Source organism: Erithacus rubecula (assembly GCF_903797595.1).
Source record: "Erithacus rubecula genome assembly, chromosome: 3".
Taxonomy (NCBI): Eukaryota; Metazoa; Chordata; class Aves; order Passeriformes; family Muscicapidae; genus Erithacus; species Erithacus rubecula.
Window position 1 is genome coordinate 113,947,189 of NC_136689.1, and position 19,311 is coordinate 113,966,499.

The following is a 19,311-nucleotide window of genomic DNA, read 5'->3' on the forward strand; positions in this document are numbered from 1 at the left end:
ATGGGCTCATTTCACCAGCACATACACACATCTAAACCCTACTGCTGTTCAGCCAGAATCTTTCAGGCATGTACTTCAGGTTAAAAAGAGCACCACATACAAGCCAGCTCTCACAGTACTTTCATTTTTCCTCCCAAACACCAATTTGGTGGGTTCATCATGTTTTACAATTGGTTCCTGGATGACTCCTGAACTGAGAGACATTTTCACTTCTCGCACAGCTACACAGCTGCTACTTTTTAAACAGGAATCGCAGATGAACCTTGCAGAGCGGGCTCTGGCAACACGCCTCGCCCTCAGCTGTAGGTCTAGGAGATTTGCTATTTAAGCAAAACAGCTATGCTGAAACTAACCTAGTCATCTTAAAATCTTTTAAAAACATTGAAAAAGTCTGTCTCAACAGAATAATAGAAGTTTTTGAGAGAGATAGGGAGGAAACACATAATGCACTGGAAACAATTTACAAATACAATTGTATAAATACAATTTTACAATCTACCAAAAAAAAAAAAAAAAAGTAAATCTTCCACAGACATTTTTCTGTCTTAATGAAGTATAACTCTGAGCTGAGTAAATATTGCAGATCAGTTCCTGAACAACTGGAGGAAAAAATTAGACCTTATCATCAATCCACTCTTTTTCAGAGAAGTTTCCCAAATGTGACTACCAAAGCTTCTCATGCTGAAAAACCAGCTGGAGAGAATTAGCATGGCTATGATCTATCTCACACCAGACGCTCTGAAGACAAGCTATTGTAACCTGAAAAACCCAGGCCAGCACTGAAGAAGAAAACACAGAGCAGTATTTTCCAGCTAGGGATGCAATAACCAAACACTACTGTAGCATCAGGTGAGTGGACCAGCAAGGGAAGTCACTCAAATTCTCTCTGAGGAGATACTAGCAATTGTCCTTCTTTCCTAAGCATTCTGCTTTTGAAAACCTGATTAAATGGCAGTTTCTAAAAATACCTTTTTATTTTCCTTGGGGCCCTATTAGAATGCTGGAAACCGTCTCTCTGAAGCCCTCAGAGACTACAGAATTACACTGTGACAAAGGGGCAGATCCACCCTTTTGCTGGCATGAATACAGAGGGAGAGAAAGACTACAAAAAGACTGAAAAACTGACTTCCTCACCAGTTCTGTCCACTGTGTTTTAACAGCAATAGTCTTCTCATGTCAAGGAATGCATGGGCTCCTTTCGTTTTTGGGGTTTTTTTTAAATTAACAGAGCCACCAGAACTAATAATTGCAAAACTTCTGCATTCTCACACCATGCTGAAATAAGATTGTAATTTTTTTCTAAATACTTTATCACTTCAAAACTATGGAAACTTTCTGTGATCTTTTTTAACATATCATTCAAAAAATTCTAATTTTGTTCAAATCATTTCAGACAAGGCAAGTTACATAAAAATTTGCAATGCCCACTCAGAAGAAATATGGGGAATGATCTTACAAGAAGCAAGACAATGAGGTAAAGAAAGAGGAGACCACTAAGCAGCTTGCTGATTTTTTGGGAGAGTCACAATGAATCAGACAAGCACACTCAGCAGTGCTGCACTCTGCCTTAGCCATCAGAAGTACACTGACTCATGCAAGTAAGAGCTCCAAGGGTGCAGAGTAAGGCTGCCAGCAAGGAAAATGAGTAGCTTGTGACAAACACACACAGACTCTCTGACAGACCCCTGGGCTGCCAAGGGCCAGGAATGAGACACTTCTTCAACCACCCACGATGGACATGAGTCTACAAAGTGCAGTGCTGGAGTTCAGATTTGCACTGCAGTGTCAGAAAGGGGAAGCTGGATGATGGAGAGAGTACTCTTGTAATACCTCATTTTAGCTTCATTTTGCTCATCTGTTCTTCCTTCACGTGCCTCCACAGGCTTGAGCAGACCACTTTGCCAGGACTCCATGCATATTCTCCAAAATCAACAGGAATGCATCCATTGCATTCAGCTAGAACCTCCTACCACTAGGCCTGCAGTATGAGAGAGCATTATTTTTTAAGAGAATTGGAATATTGCTTAGGAAACTACAAGATTAAATCATGAGAAGCACAACCATAGCATTTTTGTGCTGATTTGAATTACGAATAGAAAGTACGAGCAGTTAAGAGGAAACAAGATATGTTCTATGCAAGAGCCAAGATTTTTTTTTTCCTGACATGTGCCAAACAAGGAGAAGAAACAGAAGAATCTGGCACCATTAAAAACAGTTTGTGGAGAAAAGGACTGAATATCTACAGCCAAGATCCATGTGGTTTGTAAAGAGGAAACTTTTGTTTTATGGGACTCTCAGTCAGCCAAAATTCTCCCAGACGGCATGCAAATGGATATTAGCCTAAAATCCTACATGCTTCTTGTAAAAGGATCAGTAAATGATGGAGAAAGAAAAAGAACACTACTGAAGTTTGAAATCAGAATTCAAAATCTGCCTCATGGTTGAAAAAGTTAGTTTACCAGACAGCTATAATGTCATACATATATGGTAAATGTCTTGGAAAGAAAAGGCAGCAAGTTAAAGCACAAAACTAGAAGTCAGGAAAATGTGTTCCAAGTCTGGCTCCACTACCAAGGAGATCTATAAAACTTGGATAAAAGAGAAAAAGACTGCCAACTTAACAGTGAGATTTTCCTTAACTTCATATAGTGTATTAACATTGCACGTATGCTGTTTCTTTTAGCTTCTGTATTTCCCCCACTCTCTGGCATTATGATGCACTAAGCTAAATAAGTGACTAAATGGAGTGCTAAGAACAGTTATATTACTTTATCCAAACAAGCCCTTCCTCACTTCTTAATCAAAACACTTGACTGGGAAAAAAACCCCAAAAAACAAAAATAAAACCAAAAAAACCCCAAAACAAAAAAACCCTCTGAAAAACACCCAAACAATTTTATATGGGACCATAATTCTCATAACTGAGCAGAACATTAAACCAGCTGGCACAATCCAACAACTGAGCTGACTATTGCAAAAATACAATACCTAAAATTCAGCATATAGGAGAAAGGGATGGACAGGCAACAGTTCCTCAGCACATGTTGGGCAGTTATACCATGTAAGAACTTCTTTCAGCATCTCTGACAACTCTCTAAATGCCCAGTGAAGCATTTTTCTGTGTTATCTATAAATTAAGAAACCACACTGACCTCCAATTTATAATAGGAGAACTGAGGAGGAGTTCACAAGCAAGGCTGCAAGCTTGGACTTAGTGAAGTCCCTGGATCCCAGTGAAGTCACTCCTTCCTGGGGGAGCTAAGATCCAGGTAGCTTAGTGAGGTGAGACTCCAGCAAGTCCTGCAGTTGCTAATGATGCAGCTCTCTAGTTACATCACCAATTATTAAACACATCGGGGGTAAATTTCACCATCATGCTTAAAGGACAAGTAGTTCATAGGTCACATCAGGCAACACCAGGATTACAATTTGCCCCTTCTTGTCTTCCTTCACACCAGCCTTTATTTGTAATGTTACAGCTAAGATTTGCCAACCAGCTTGCTTTCCTCTTCTAATATAGTGGTAAGCACTGTGCATTCACTTGGGTTGTCCTCATTCATACCTTTGGGACTATCAGCTTGGAGGAAGAGCAGAAGTGTTAATTGTTCAGAACTTTCTGCAAGCTCCGTGTGTTTGTATACAGTGCTCTACAGGGACACTCCAAGCTTCCTGTTGCACTGGAATAATAAAAATGTTGAAATACTTAATGCTGAATAAATGCTGAAATAAATGCTGAAAGCAATTCCCCTTAATTCTCACCCTGTAATTTTATTTGCTCTAAAGAATAAAGAACAGAAGAAAGCAAAATCAATAATTACAAGGGGAAAAAATTGTAGACTCTGTCACCAAAAACATAGGGAGAAAAAAATAACCATGAAAGTATAAACTATTGTATTTTAGTCAGAAACCAGAACCTAGCAGTTCTTATTGCCTCTAAAAATATTTCCACCTCATATACATATACATTTATCAGGATGGCATCTACTGATGAGTTCTGGATGCTAATCAAGACCAGGCCAGGTATAAATTATAAAGCTGAACAACCCCCAACAAAGTAGGTCAAGAAAACTGGGAAGGAAGGGAAACTGTTGCTAGGTGGCAGTGTACCTTAAGCAAAGAATTCTGTAAATCACAGATTATCGGGAAGGTTCATTATCTTCTAAAAGAGGTCTCATCTTTAGTGTCAACTTCAAAGTACTGGTAGGAAGTGGAACTCAAAATGCAGGCTACAAATCAGAAGGATGAGAAGCACCACTAAAAAAAAAAAAAAAAAAAGAAAAAAAAAAAAAGAAAGAAAAATAAAAACCTTTCTTGAAACACACTACTGTGCAAGACCCATGATGTAATGGCTGTCCAGGTCTATTAGAGCCATATGAAAAACCAACAGCCTGTGAGTGGAGACTTGTACACCTTGAGAAGGTTATGGTTTTGCTGACATCACTTTATTCTACCTTCACTTAAGGTCTGACCAGTAGAAGCAAGTAAAGGAAAAGCTCCTACCACATCTTGGCACAGCAGTGAACAGTTGACAGAAAACCCAAGTGTGATGGTGAGAAAGAAAGGTTTCCTAAGGCTACTTAAGAAACAGAACTGTTACTTTTCTGCCTTAAACAGTTTCAGTCTTCAGTCCTTTTCAGAGTAGAGTAAGAGGGGACAATGACAGTAAACAAGAGGAGGTCATGAAAACACGTGCACTCCCTAGAGGTCCAATCAAAAGAATGGAGAAATAGACATCTGCAGAAGGCCAAGGCAAGAAGCAAGAGGCCAGATTTTTCTGGTATCCTTCTATCTGTCCTTCCTGATGTTCCCTCCAACTGAAAACTACCTTAACATATTGCCTAAATTAGCAGAAGTGGTAAAAAAGACAGGCTGATGACATCTTGTGAACTACAATTCGCTTGGTAAGAGAGCTGTTAGCAAGCTCACAGCTTGTCACAGAGAAAGATAAGATGTTCTTGAAGGCAAAGACAAAATCTATATTTTTTTTCAACAATATCTGTCTGGGTTCAAGAGAGCAATTTTGGGGAAAAGTATCTTAGATGAATGTAATTGTATAGATCAGAGGTATTTTAAAATATAGAATAAAAGGGAAAAATGAAAGACAGTTTGCTTCAACAAGGCTTTAAATTCATAACTCAGGTGACAGCAAAATCCTTTCTGAGAAATGCATCATGCAGTTCTTATGTTGACTTCAATCTACAATTACACTGTTTAAATTTGGAGGTTTTTTAATACTATGTTCTGATGCATTAGAAACTGGTTAGAAACAATACATTAGAAGGTACATGTCCCATCTAATGCAGCATGGAAGTTCCTATACTGCTGTAAAGCAAAACCCACAACATTTCCCACATATCATAGCACTCCTAACTGTGAAGAGCATTCCTAATAATTAAAATACCAACCCTACAAACCTGCAGAATCATGGAATGATTTGAGTTAGAAGGGACCTTGAGGATCAAGTAGCTCCAAATCCCTGCCATGAGCTGGGCTCCCTTCCACTAGACCAGGTAGTTTAAAGCCCCATCCAACCCGGCCTGGAACACTTACAGGGATAGGGCAGCCACAGAGGTTTCTCTGGGAAACCTCTTCCAGTGCTCACCACCCTCACCATAAGGAATTTCTTCCTATTATATGATGCAAATCTAACTTCTTCCATTTTAAACCAATAGAATTGAAGAGTAATTTTTACAAACCATTGATGCAGCTCACATCAGATGTGTGTTAACTTTCCAAGCAGTTATAAACCTCTGACGAGGAACCTTTTTCCAGGTTCAGTCTGTATTTTCTTTATCTGAAAAATTTTGGGAAGTAAACCTGAGGAGGAGGATTCAATTTCAACAGATAAATAGGGACACAACAATCTTTGTTCCACTTCTCTCCACCTCCATCCTCTTCCACTAAGGCAGTAGTTTTATTCTGTGGTCAGCCTGAGCGTCTTCTTCCTAGTAATTTGCAGCATCTGCTTTTCAAGGAGGGAGTCAGAGAATACCCCAGCCTTTTCCACAAATTGTTGGTTACAATCTGTAGCCATTTTCAGTCATGAACAGGCTATGAACACTAGCAGCCAAAAATATGCACCAATTTGAGCAATAAAAAGTGAAATAGTACTACATCTATAGAAGTTAGCAGAAGACAGTCTCTGGAGAACTTAAGGACCCTTCTCTGACTTGGGCAGCATCACTGCTGGAAGACAAATGGGAGTTAGCTTCATCTGACACTTCACCCCCTGCACCCTGAAACTCTGTACAGCTAGTGAAAAAACAAGTCTGAAAACACCAAAAGAAAACCACAATAAAGCTGGGGCTGAGGTAAGACATTTTATGAAGGCAAAAGAGAATAATCTGTACAGTCTCCAGGCTAGGAAATCATCAGCTTTTGCCATAGCAGTAATACTTTTGTGAAACAGCAAAAAGAAGTGCTCTCTGGAGAAAACACATTCCCCAGCAAACAGCCTAGATAGGCTTTTCTTCACTTCAGCCAGTAAGAGGGAGATCTCTCTTAGCATGCAGAAGGCACTGAGACTCATTTGACATTGAGTTTAATTCAAACTAATTTTTTCTGTGATTACAGAAACTTTTGTTCTACTTCTGTTTCTTCACCATCTGTGATACAAAACCTGGCAAAGACTCCAATTAGTTTCCTTTGTGTTATTACTGCCATAAGCACTCAAATGATAAGCATTTATACAAAAGGAAATTCCTCTCCCTTTCTACCCTATCTCTGAGAAAACTGGTACTGAACTCACCCTCAAATCTTGCAATGCCACGTTACATCAACTGCATTACAGAAAAAGGCAACAGCAGATTAAGTCAATACACCACCTTTTCTGCTCCAGCAATGCTTCAGCCTGAGAGGAAACAGAGGGGAAGCACCCCATACCAAAAAAGGTGAAATCCTGTAACATCTGCTTAAGGAGCATAAGTGATGGAGTTGGGAAGTTCTCTTCTCCAGGATATACAAACCCTCATTATGCTTCTAGATATGTAACTCTTAAAAGCCACAAAGGTGGCTGTGCTTCACCTCAGTCAAGAAGAACAGAGGCATCAACAAACAGAACTCTGAAGTGCAAGTTAGTGGTGTTTATTCACTTACTTAAGCACTTCATTTATATATACACACACTTGCCTGCTGTAGTGATCTTGATGGAATCCATGCAGGGCTGTGGTTAAGATGTCAAGTTTGATCATTCTGCTAAAGCTTATCTTGGTATCTCAAACACATCAAGGCCCTTATACAGGGTTTGCACACTGCTACAAGCATACCAACATTAAGGCAATGTATTAACTTATATAAGAGCACACACATGCCTGAATTACCAACATTTCTTCTAGCATAGGCAAGCTCCACCTTGTCTGCTCTTCTGTCCAAATGGCTATGATCCATGGCCAGAAATATAGCCTTGACTTTGGCACTTATTTATGGAGTAATCTCTCAATATCCCTATGTCAACAAGTTCCCAAATGTTTACAGTGGATTCCTAAGGGAGGGTGGGGGTAGCCCACCTGCTGCAGGGTTTGTCAGATTCAAATAGAAGAAAGGGAAAGAAGAAATCTGACAAGCAGAGGACACAAGGGGATGGATAAACAAGGGTATGAAAAGTAAGAGGAAATCACAGACTTGCACCAAATCTGAGAAGCATGAACTAAGGTCAAACCCTATTTTTTAATCCACTGCACCCTTAGAACAGCTTTTCTTCCCACAGGTCATTAATGGCTGTTAAACATCAGCAGGCTGCTGATAGACACCTCTACACACCATGAACAATTTTTTTTTTTTTTTTTTTATGCTAAAAGAAAAATAATTAATTGCACGTTTTACTGAAGCAGGATAGTACCTCAACACCAGCACCTTCTGCTGAGGGCTGTACCACATAGAAGTTGACGGGTTTCATCAACTGTTTTTTGAAGTTGTTTGCTCGCTAGTGCTTTGTACAGTTGAGAAACAGCACAGGCTTTCAAGCAGTTAATTCATCAAACAGCAGTTTGGTTTTTGGGAAAAACCAGTACGCCTTCTTGTGAGGTCTTCTGTAAAACATCATTCTGCTCTGACACAAACATCTGAACCATTTTGCTGTAGACTCTAAAGAGTGCACTTGAAAAATTCTACAGCATAATGAGAATAAAAATAATTCAAAATGGGTTATTTGATCCTTTCCCCCTACCACTCACATCTGGCTAAAAACTTTACAAGCAACAGCTTTGCCTGTTTCCATTTTCAAAAATTCTGTCTTTTACAATTGTACTAGAGTTTAAACTAATGACAGGCACAATTTTATAATATGGCTGAGGAAGTATAATATCTTTTCACCCAATCCCATTTGCCTTCTGGCTCCCGTTTTGTTTTCTGTGATGTTCTTTAGGGAGCCAGACTGGCGGCAAACTAAGCCTATAAAAAATAATTTTTATGTGTTTAACTCCCAGAATAAGTTCACAGAGGGTCAGATAAGCAACATGGATGATGATGAGGAGGAGGAATGACCCACCGAGCAGCAGCTGTCTATTCCATAAACTGAGCTGAAGCATGAAGCAGCACCACAGACTACTCTGCCAAGTGGTCTGCGTCATGGGATGACCCCACTCAAACATTGGGATGGATGTCTCACTTAAGGAATGGATTGGACTCTCTCAGTTAAGTCAAATATAATAATGGTTCCAATCCATTGGAAAATAACCCATGGAAAATAAACCATGGAAATAACCCATCTCTGTTTACAGATGCCTTCTAGGATAAAACCATGAATTTTCCCTGGTTTTCAATCCATTCTATGCATGGTTCCAAAGTTAGGGGTATTGGTCTGAAAGTTGCCAGACTGCCTTTTGAACTTTTTAAGAACCTAGTAGTGCAATTTATTTTTGCATTTGCTTGTCTACGTCCTCCAAAATAATTTACAATTATTAGGAAAAGTAACGGTTTACTATTCAGAATTACATCTATTATTTTCTACGCATCTCATTTTATGAATTAAAAATAAGCAACTATTCCAGTGAATACTGATCCCTCCCCTTCTTCACTCCTCCTCCGTCAGCCTTTACACACATTTATTCATCAGCTGCAGAAGGGACACTGAAGAGCATCAAGTATTGGCTTCACGTGGGCAAGCATTTCACGCCACCAAGTGAAAAATACCTGGGGAAACGTCAGCACATAAAGTAGCAGGTATTCAGAAAGCACAGCTCCAGGTAGTGCTGCTTTTCCCCTCAAAAAAACCTGCACGTTCTTCTTGAAACCTCCCAGAACACGTGTGTACCTTCTTTGAGTTTATAGATCGTACACTTGGAAGAAACTAAAGGCACCAGCACGAGCAAGACTAGCAGAAGTCACTAGAATGTCCATGACCCGAGGCACAGAGAAGGGCAGCGATGTCGCAAGCCCCGGCCGCAGGTAGGGCAGGAGCCGGGCGGGGATCTGCCCTGTGCCGCTGCACGGGGCAGAGCTCAGGCTCAGCTCGCAGCAAACCCAGCCGCGTGTGCTCGCACATGCCGAGCAGCTACGGGCACAGCTGCTCTCGGAGCACGGGGCTCCGCGCACGCCCGGCAGGCGAGGCCACAATCCCACGTGCCAGCGGCCGCCCCCGACCGAGGGCAGCACGGGAGCTCCCCGGCTCTCCCGCACCCCGGCGGGCCCCGCGCCGGCCCGGCCGCCATCCCCGGGGCCCGCCATCCCTGAGGGCCTGCCATCCCCGGGGGCCGCCATCCCACCCCCGGGGCCGCCGCCCCCGGCCCGGCGGCGCTGATAGGGCGGCCCGGCGCGGAGGGGCGGGCGGAGAGCGGCGCGGCCCAATGCGCGCCTCGGCGGCGCCGCGCCCGCCCCGCAGCCGCGCTCCCCCGGCCCGGCCGTGCAGGAATGCGGCGGCCGCCCCCCGCCCCGGTACCTTCTCCTCCTGCAGAGCACGCACACGGCCCAGAGCATCAGCGCTGCGGCGGCGGCCGCCCCGCCGTAGGTGCCGAGCGGCAGCGTGTCGGGGCCCATGCCGGCGGCGCTCGCCTCGGCGGCTGCTGGTGCCTCGCCGCCGCCGGGGAGGAAAGTTTCGCCCGTCCTCTCGCTCCCGGCAGGAGAGGCGCCCGGCCGGCCGTCCCTCCCCGCCCACCCCGCACCCAGGGGGCTGGGTTTGGCTGCTCGGAGCGGGGCTTGGCGAGCGAGCCCGGGGAGCGCCCGGCACGGGGAGGGTCGTGCCCGCCCGCCCCCGCGGCTTCCCGGCGGCGGAGGAGGGGGAGCCCCAGCCCTCGGCTTGCCGGGAAAGGCTCCGGTGCGGCGGGAAGGTGCCAGCACGGAGACCCGGGAATGATGAGGGGAATCTCAGTGCTCCCCGCCCTGATTCCCTTCCAGCCATCACGGCACCCCGGGAGGGTCTCGGTGCCCCGCAGACGTGGCCTCGGGTGGCGGAGTGGCGGTGGCGTGTCCCCAGTGCGAGCGGTGCCGGGCTTGGACAGGTAGCAGCTCTGGCAGCCCTTTGACCTCCGCTTGGTTTTGATACAGACACCCGATATGTGTCCGCTTAAAAAGCGAGGCAACATCCCACAGCTTGACGAAACTTAGTATGAAGTGTGATAAATGAGAGACAAATAGCGAGGTTGGGTATTAACGCTGTATAAGAAGCTGGGTCCAGTCCTCGCACTGTGCCAGCCCCTCTGGTGTGTTATGGAGGAGCACAAGAGAATTAAAAAACTGAGGCGAGGAGCGAGGAGATGGGATAAGGTGGAGGGGCAAAGAGGTCCAGGGAGTTCAATACTTCGTGACAAAATACTAGGCAGCAGCAGTACCTTACTGCTCCTCTGCCATTTGGTACAACGTACACTCAAATGTTGCTGTGGTCTAAGATACTCTTCAATGCGAATTCACACTGAGAGATGGAGTAAGGTCCTTCAGGTTTTGGAATTGTGGTTTGGTTGAATGCTGACAGACAAGTTCATGCACCTTTTCGGCGGCATGAAGTATCATATATTGTATGTTTCATAGTGCTGGGTGGTTTCAATCTTCCTTTCATCTTGGAAACAAATTGTAGAACACCAGTCTTCTGACTTGTCCTGTTGCAAGTTTTTTCAGAATTGTAAAGTCCCAAATGTATCTTACTTGATAAAAAGCCAGTTAACAAAACCCCTTCCTTAGCAGATTTCATGATTTTGTTGAGAGCCTGGAGCATATCTGAGAGTTTGAAGTCAGAGCTGTGTCTTCTTCCTCAGACATTCCTTTTAGTTCCAGTGAAGTATTTAAAAATGCCTTTGTGTTAATCAGGAAAAATCTAATTAGTGTGTCCCACATTAAAATTCACCCAAATTTGAGCAACATTGCTTAAAACCATCAGCTGTTTATAATACAATAAGCTGACACCCTTATTGTTCAATATGATGCATGGAGGGAAACCGTAAGAGAAACTAATGCTTCACTTGTTCCTTAGAACTTCTTGCAGGTAATCTGAAATCCCCCTCTTGGGAATCCCAAGGGGTTTCTTAGCTTCTAGTCCTGTAAATTCATGAAAAATTACTAATTCAGAACTGAAAAGCATTGCACTGTAAGACATTATACAGTAAAATATTACTCATTTTACAAGTGACCTCTGCTGTGAAAATTTGATGTTTCAGTTCAGTTTGGTGAGAAATAACTGTTCATATACAATTAAATAGCTGTGGCAGCTAGAGTAAGCCCTCACCTATAATCAAAACGTCAAAACACCAGGATCACCGTAGTTCTGCAAAAGGGTGTGAAGAGGATTGCAACAATCTTTCTTAATTTGCAATTTTCTTGTTTGCTGAAAGTTACTGTCTCAGGTCAATTGCAGAGAGAAAAAAACCTATCCGCACAACAAAAGGCATTTTGAACCACACCATGCACACTTTAAAATACAGGAAACAAACTGAAACATTCTAAGTTCCTAAGAATGCTGAGTACTGTTCTATGTCAACAATTTTAAAAGTCTAAGAAGATGGATGATATTTTTACCTAGTGAAGGAATCTCAACGAACTGGAAGCTAAGACATATTTAAGTTTGATGTCTTATATATAGTATAAATTACATCAATGCAAATCCAACTGGATGATATTTACACATAACATACCAGTTAAAATTATAATAGATGTATCCATAGATATTGGCATCTCAACTAACTGGAGAAAGAGGGTGAGGCTGAACAGTTCCCTTTTATATAGCTCTATCAGGAAAGAGGAAATTAATTTAATTTCTAGAAGGTGCAAGCCTAGTCTTACTGTGATGTGGTCTCTTGTTAGGACAGTAGTTTATTAAGAACTGGAAGGATTTTCAGTTTCAAGCTGTCATGAGGTCTTTATAGAGCTCTTGCTGCAGCACGGTCATAAGCGAGGAGAAAGAATACAAATACTGTTATATTTGCAAATGGATAACCTTACTCTCCAGCTGCATACAACTGTGTCCAGTTATTATCCTTACTGGTGGGGTGTAATTGCTGTTGTTCCATGATGGTAGTAGTGGCTCCTTGACAAATTTCTTCAAGTATCCTTTGTATGTATTAGAAAACTTCCAGGAACAGCTGCAGGCTGGAGAGAGGTGAAACCATTTCCAAGTACTTATGAGTTTAGGGGAGGGGAGAGGGGGAAGGGATGGAGAATTCATAAGGTAAGCTTGGAGGGCTTTTCAGTTGGAAAGATTTCAGAGAGGTTGCTAATACTATGGTAATAAGCCTACAGAGATTAGATAGATAGATAGATAGATAGATAGATAGATAGATAGATAGATAGATAGATAGATAGATAGATAGATACTCAGCTACATTTTTCCTGTTTAAATTGTGAACATTCTGTACATATGCTACAGTTCAAAATGCATACTGTGTGTATGTTTCATACTGCCAATGTTGTAAGATGATATAGATCATATTTTTTTGTCTTATGAAAATGCAGAAGACTCAAAATAAACTTTGAACAGTATATACTGCAATCTGTACAGTATTTTACACATCACAGTGTGGTTTTGCTATATGCAGCACATGGACAAATGCCTGTTCTACTGGGTAGCTTTCATGTGCACAAGGATTTAAACTCTCAGTCTTAGACAAGAGCAGATTCTCTACCATTGAAACACCAGTGACATGTGTTATAGGCAACAGAGGGAACAAGGCTTACTTTTCCACTCACCCAGCACCACTCATTCAAAGATTATTTTCTGCAGCTTATAGCTTTGATCTGCTATAACTACTGCAGTTGCAATAGTGCAAGGACATTTTTTGCCATCAGTTCAAGAGTGCATGAATTATTTCAACCAAAAAATGTATGTATTTTTTGTGAACAATGCTTAAGAAAAATACCCATGGTAACATTTTTAGTGATTCTGAGAAATGGCAGTGGCATTAGACTTTGAAACGGGGTCAACAAATTAACCTCTGTGTCAAAGATAATCTGTCCAAATTTATTTAGGTTATAAGCCCCACAAGAAAAGAGGTTTTGTACACTCTAATGACCTGCTGGACCTTTGGGCCTTCACTCTGTGAAGATGTCACTGGAACTGGGTCTGCTTCCAGCTCTTAGCTCAGCAGCTGTTTTCTCTGGAAGTGAAGCTCTGAGCTAATAGAGATCAGGCTGAATTCAGGGCAATGAAACTAAAAGCCTTTTTGTTCCCTGCTCTCCGTCTCCCTTCCTGCTAGAATACAGGCAAAGGAAAATGCAGTGATTTAAGTGTAGGATGAAAAGGCTTACAGACCTCTTAAATCTTGCTTGATTCAAGACTAATAATTTGATTCTCACTTTCTGTTCTCTCCTTCAAGTACACACCAATCTGCATTTAATGCTTTTGTAACACAGCACTGCAGGCGCTCTCCCATGGCCTCCTGTGTCAATCACAGCTGATCAGCCTGAGCTCTGAACAAGATCCCACGCTGAGATGGCTGAGAAGTCCCATTCATCCATCCCTGCATGTCAAATGTTTCAGTCCCATTTCCCACTCTCATGTGGAATGCCATGGCAAACACATACTTGCTACATACACCAACATATCGACTCGTCAGAAAGAAAAAGAAGCTGAGAGGTCTACAGGGACAGGGATAGGAACTGAATAGACAAAGAGACCATGAATGGGAGCTAGGAAGGGGAAGAAAGGAGGATTAGGAACATCTAAGGGGAAACTGAGGATAAATGGGCGAGATGAAATCTGGGATCCAAAGGAAAGGAGATGACAGTAACAATAGAAAAGATTATGAGGAGGTATGTGACAGACTGACAGCTGCCTCAGTGTAGAGATTAGGATGTGGAATTCTGATATGACTCAAACATGAAATCCAAGAACAGAGGTGGAACTGGAAATGAGTGGGAATCGCAATGTGGGAGGGGAGAAGCCAAGAGGACTTAGGTAAAAAATCTCTGAGATGGCTTCTACAGTTTGCAGGCTGAGTCTCACTGGGCAAGAAGAAAGGGATTTGGGTCAAAAATTTACTCTGGGAAGACATAAAAGTGATGAGCAAGACAATCAAAATAAGAGGGGCCCAAAAGAAAATGCTACATCTTCCTGGCTGCAATTTTACTTTGTACAACTGCAGAGCTTCAAAAGCCATGGTCCTATTTCTCCATACTGCCATCTGTGCCACAAGTCATGCAAGCCCATCTTTTCCCTTCTGTTATAGCTATCATGTGGTCACAGTGAGATCTGGTTACTTCCTAATCCGGCATAAACCTCATTTGCTGAAGGAGAAGAAGGAATAGCTAGCATGACACCAGATAAGCCATTGATTCCACTCACTCTGAAGCTGAATCTTCACCTTTGCAAGAAAACAGACTGACAATCTAAGATGTGGACTGTGGAAAAGTGAAGCATCTTATTCTGGGAGTTAAATAAAATGGGACCTCGGTTACAGATGCCATGTGGATGAATTTTCATATTTCTACTCTGGATTTTTCATGAGAAAACTTTAAGACATATGTGTGCCTCCAAGAAAGTAATTTAGGAATGAGCTTTACAGATAAACCTAAATCAGAGACTGGAGAACTTCTGCTTCTTCTTTGTTGCAGATGGAAACCTGGTGAGGCAAGGGGATGACTGCTAGAGCTGTGGCTGTCCTGGCTAAGTAAAATAAAAATTCTCTTTCACAGTTATAATCCATCCATTTCTGTGGATAATCTCTATAACATCATACCATGGCTAATTATCTGATAGACCCTCATTTTCTGCAGGTCAATTTGAGAGTTTAGGTCTGACTTCCCAAAGTGCTAAGTCCATCAAAAGCAATACATATCTATAGTATCTAGCTACAAAAACAGTGGTGTATTAAGGACTTGGCCTTGGAACATGTAAAGGACTCTTAGTATAAAACCCTCTAGCATTTAACTTCCCTACTGATGAGCATCCATGAAAATATTTAAAGCTAGTGTACCCTAAACAAGATTTATATTTGCAATATAGTAATGTACTCAGTTGTATGCACTGTGTAACCTAACAAAGTTTTGCAGAATGCTGTATTCCCTGCACAAGATTATATATTCAAAATTTGGCAAAGTTATGGTAAAAAAATTAATGTAACTACATTATATTTACCTTGGTTAAAGGCCTGCAATTCTGGAATTTTATAACTTTCTAATAGCTGACTTCGTAACCTTCAAAATGTACTTTTTATTTTTCAATGGTATAATTCAGTTTAATTTGCCTTGGGAATACTGCAGTCTTTGCTAGCAGCAAATATTTGGGACAACTAAACAGTGTTTGTACTATTATGAAAACAAATATCATGTATTAACTCATTAGCTGGCAGGTGTATGTATATAAACAACATCTGGACATTTTTCATTTCTCTGGAGTACTGAACATAACTATAGCTCAAATTGGAAGATAGGAGAGGAGAGGAGAGGAGAGAAAAAGGAATGTATGTAAAGAAAACAAAAAATGCAGCTCTCAGAGTCCTGTCCATTATAAGGATCAGTCAGCAATAAAGTGAATATCCTGTTGCAAACAGAAGCAGTTCAAGAGAAAGTCTAAAGAGTACATGCTTACCTAAGTGAGAAGAATGAAAGACTGAAGATTGTAGATTAAAAATCCCAGAACTATTAAGAAGTGCATTACTGACACATGGTGATGTAAGAATATTATATGAGCCAAATGGTTAGACATAGAAGCCGTGAAAAGGAAGACAGTAAAATCCAGACAAGTTTGTCATCATGATGAAGTTTGTCAAGGATGATCATACAACTGTGATTCCACCTCCAGACATTTCTGAAACCCCACACAGGGAAATGCAGGAAATACATTATCACACACCAGATAAAGTCAGTGGCTGGGGTATTGCCCTAAAATGAGTAAGCATTCACGTCATGAATGCTAGCCATTGCAAAACAGGGCAGACACATATAGCAAATACATTCTAAAAAGTAGAAGTGTTTAAACAGGAGACTAGAGCTGCTAAACTAAAATAAAATCGGTTATAAACTCAAAAACATGTGAGCTGTCTTGGCAAGAGCAAACAAGGTGGAGCAGTACTGATCAGATCAAAATGCAGTAGAAAATGTTTCAAGAGCAATGCTATATTCCTGCTTACATAGAAGTTAATTAGCAATAAAACACAGAGTAATTATCAACTAAAATCACGTGTTATGTAAAAAAGTGGAGATATGCACCAGTTCCAAATGCGTGTTTGTGTTTTAACATTCACACTGTGAAGGAATGCAGTTAACAAATAAGATTTGAAGGAGGAAAAGCTTACATAGACTTAAAATGTGACTTGGGTAAAATGACTCAGTCACACAATTTCTAAATCCTGCTATATTAGACTAGATCTGACAATGATTCCCAAGATGCTAACTATTCTCCTGCACAACCAGGTTTTTTTTCTTATTTATAATTTCTGGACCACGGTTTATTAATATATCAGTGCTACTGTTTTTAAACCATGCCTTTAAATTTGTGTTCTTTCGGTTTTGTTGGCTTACTGCAGTGCTTGTTCCTCTGATACTGCATGGTGTTAGTGGTCTTGCTGATCAGCCACAGCATTAAGATACCTAAAAGATTTGGGTTTATATTTTCTTGTAGTTAATAAATTAAGTCTAACTGTGAAAAACAAAAAGCAATGCATTGTGGCACAGTAAATTTGAAACGTATCTGGAGAGTCCAAAACTTGGCTTAGCAGTCAGTGGCTCAGAGTTAATGTGCAATCAGTTAAATCAAAGGTACTTGGTATTGCTCAGCACTTTTTATGATTGACATTTAAAAACCAAATCAGATGTACTTGAAGATGACTTGTGTCTTTCTTCTTTATTTTCCAATATTCTCTATGTTTATCACTTTAACTGTTTCTTCTCCGTGGGAATGACTTCTTTCAAAGCCAGCCCAGAAACTTTTGAATCTCAAAGTTCACCAGCAGATTAAAACCTGGAGTATTTTTTCTTCCACCTGAGAGATTTTTGACTGACCCTCCCATACTGAGGTGAAGACTTTTGATTTGCCCATGTATCAGCTTCTGATCCACCCGTTCTCAATTGCCCTTATCAAAGTAAACCAAATCTGAATGAGTCCTTTGATATTTATTGAGCAAGGCTCAGCTTGTTCATGGGGCATGTACATTCTTGTGCCAGAGACCTCAGGATAGGCCTGAGACATAGGCTAATGCCCCATCATTATGTTACTCAGATTGTGATATTGTGCTGCAAATCTGTCAAAGCCTGAGGTCCTAAATCTGTTGGGATTGCTAAATGTGTGACACCCTGTGTGTGGGCACACCTATGGGAGGTGGTGAGATTAGAGGAATTGGGCGGAGTATGGGGTACAGTCTGTACTTTGGACTTTGTCCTAAATAGATACTTTTGCTAAATTATATATCCCAGTGAGTGGATAGAGACTAAGTTCAGGCAGGTCTGAAATGAAGCCTCAGAAGTTATTTTATCTTAGTTCCACCTAAAGAGTGAAGCAAGCACACTACCTATAAAAGAGGAAGTGGGAAATAGTTCTGCAGCTAGCCTATGCCCAAGTTACTTTCCAGTTTTGTTGTAGGCTAAGTTGAAACTGAGGCCATGTATACCTTGTTACTGAAGTCTCTTGATTTCCATCAGATTTCTCCTTATGTCATTGCTGCCAGTTTGAACAAACAAAAATGGATGGTAATCAGAGGGCCTTAGGAGACTGGAGAATTTTCCAGTAATGTCCCTTATCTGAGCCCCTGGGAGACAAAAGACTTCCCTGTGAGTTGGGTCAGGTCTGCATGTTGGACTCTCCATTCCCCTCAGAAGGGAGTCTCCTGTCACAACTGCCCTTCTTTTCCTAGTGACACAGGAGGTCTTGATGCAGGGGGCAGCTAGTGGTGTTTCAGGAGCCCTCACCATTTCAGACAGATCTTTCCCCACCTCATCAGTTGTTTGGCTTTCTAGATCCAGAGCCCCACACCTGCTGGAAAAGGTACCAGTCCTACATGTCAAATTCAGGGAAAGAGGAACCTTCTTGCTGGTACGTGCTATGATGTGCCTCCAGCCTTCATCTTTAACACACCCTTGGCTAACAATCCTTCAACTAATCACCCTGCAGGGTTCTGAGCCCATCTGCTTCTTCCCCACAATGGATATTTGAGACTCCTGGGAGTCTGAGACCTTAGCCTTGCTGAAAATAACCAGTCTATCTCTTGCTCATTCATTCAGATATTGCGTGGCCTGTTCACTTCCTCCAGTAGCTCCACCTGCAACACAGCCCCTCAAATACAGCACACTTTCTGGCATCCCTCCCTCACAAAGAAGCTTCAGGCCCTCCTGTCAGCCTGTGACTGGAGAGCCACATCCACCATCACAGGTCTGGCTGGCTGGAGGCCTCTGACATGGCCAGGCCAGTGACCCTTACAGCGACAGGGGATCGAGCTTGATGGCACGTCAACACCACAGCTAAGGAAGCTTAAACTACTATGCTAATAACTCTGGAGCTAAAAGGATCTCTTTGCTCTTCCTTACCAGGTATTCAGTCCATTTGCTGCCTCTCTTGGCTCTACTAGAATGGTTGGAGAGGAGCCCTTCCTGCTGTGCAAGCTAATGTGCCAGACTCCAGGTTGCTCGTGCACCCTGGAACCACCTAAATCTCCCATGGTTGTTCCTGACACCACCTCATCCTTGCCTGGTTGGCTGCTGAGAGCTTCCAAATTCAAGGCTGCGTATTGCTGCAGGTGCTCCTGAACAGGGAACCCCCCTGTACAGCTCAATCTCACTCCCTGGACTTTCCTTAAGTCACAGCTGCTTTGTGGATTTACCCGTGTTTTAATTCAAATCATGATTTCATACTTTGAGTTATACTCTGCAAAAGCTGGAGGAGTCAAAATAATATATTGCCAGATGCAGATGTCAATGTTTTAACCAAAGCAGCAGTCTTCTGGTCATATCCCACACGAGAGT

The 19,311-nt window shown here is 42.0% G+C and overlaps 1 protein-coding gene across 1 annotated transcript in view; it reads right to left on the reverse strand.

The window, feature by feature from the left end:
• The window catches only part of CYP7B1 (cytochrome P450 family 7 subfamily B member 1), a 124,369-nt gene extending 114,250 nt beyond the window's left edge, over positions 1 to 10,119 (reverse strand). Inside the window, exon 1 of the mRNA XM_079301330.1 lies at positions 9,875 to 10,119. Within this exon, the coding sequence (XP_079157456.1) occupies positions 9,875 to 9,972 (98 nt within the window). The 5' untranslated portion in view covers positions 9,973 to 10,119. The remainder of the gene's footprint in view (positions 1 to 9,874) is intronic.
• Between the last annotated feature and the right edge of the window lie 9,192 nt (positions 10,120 to 19,311).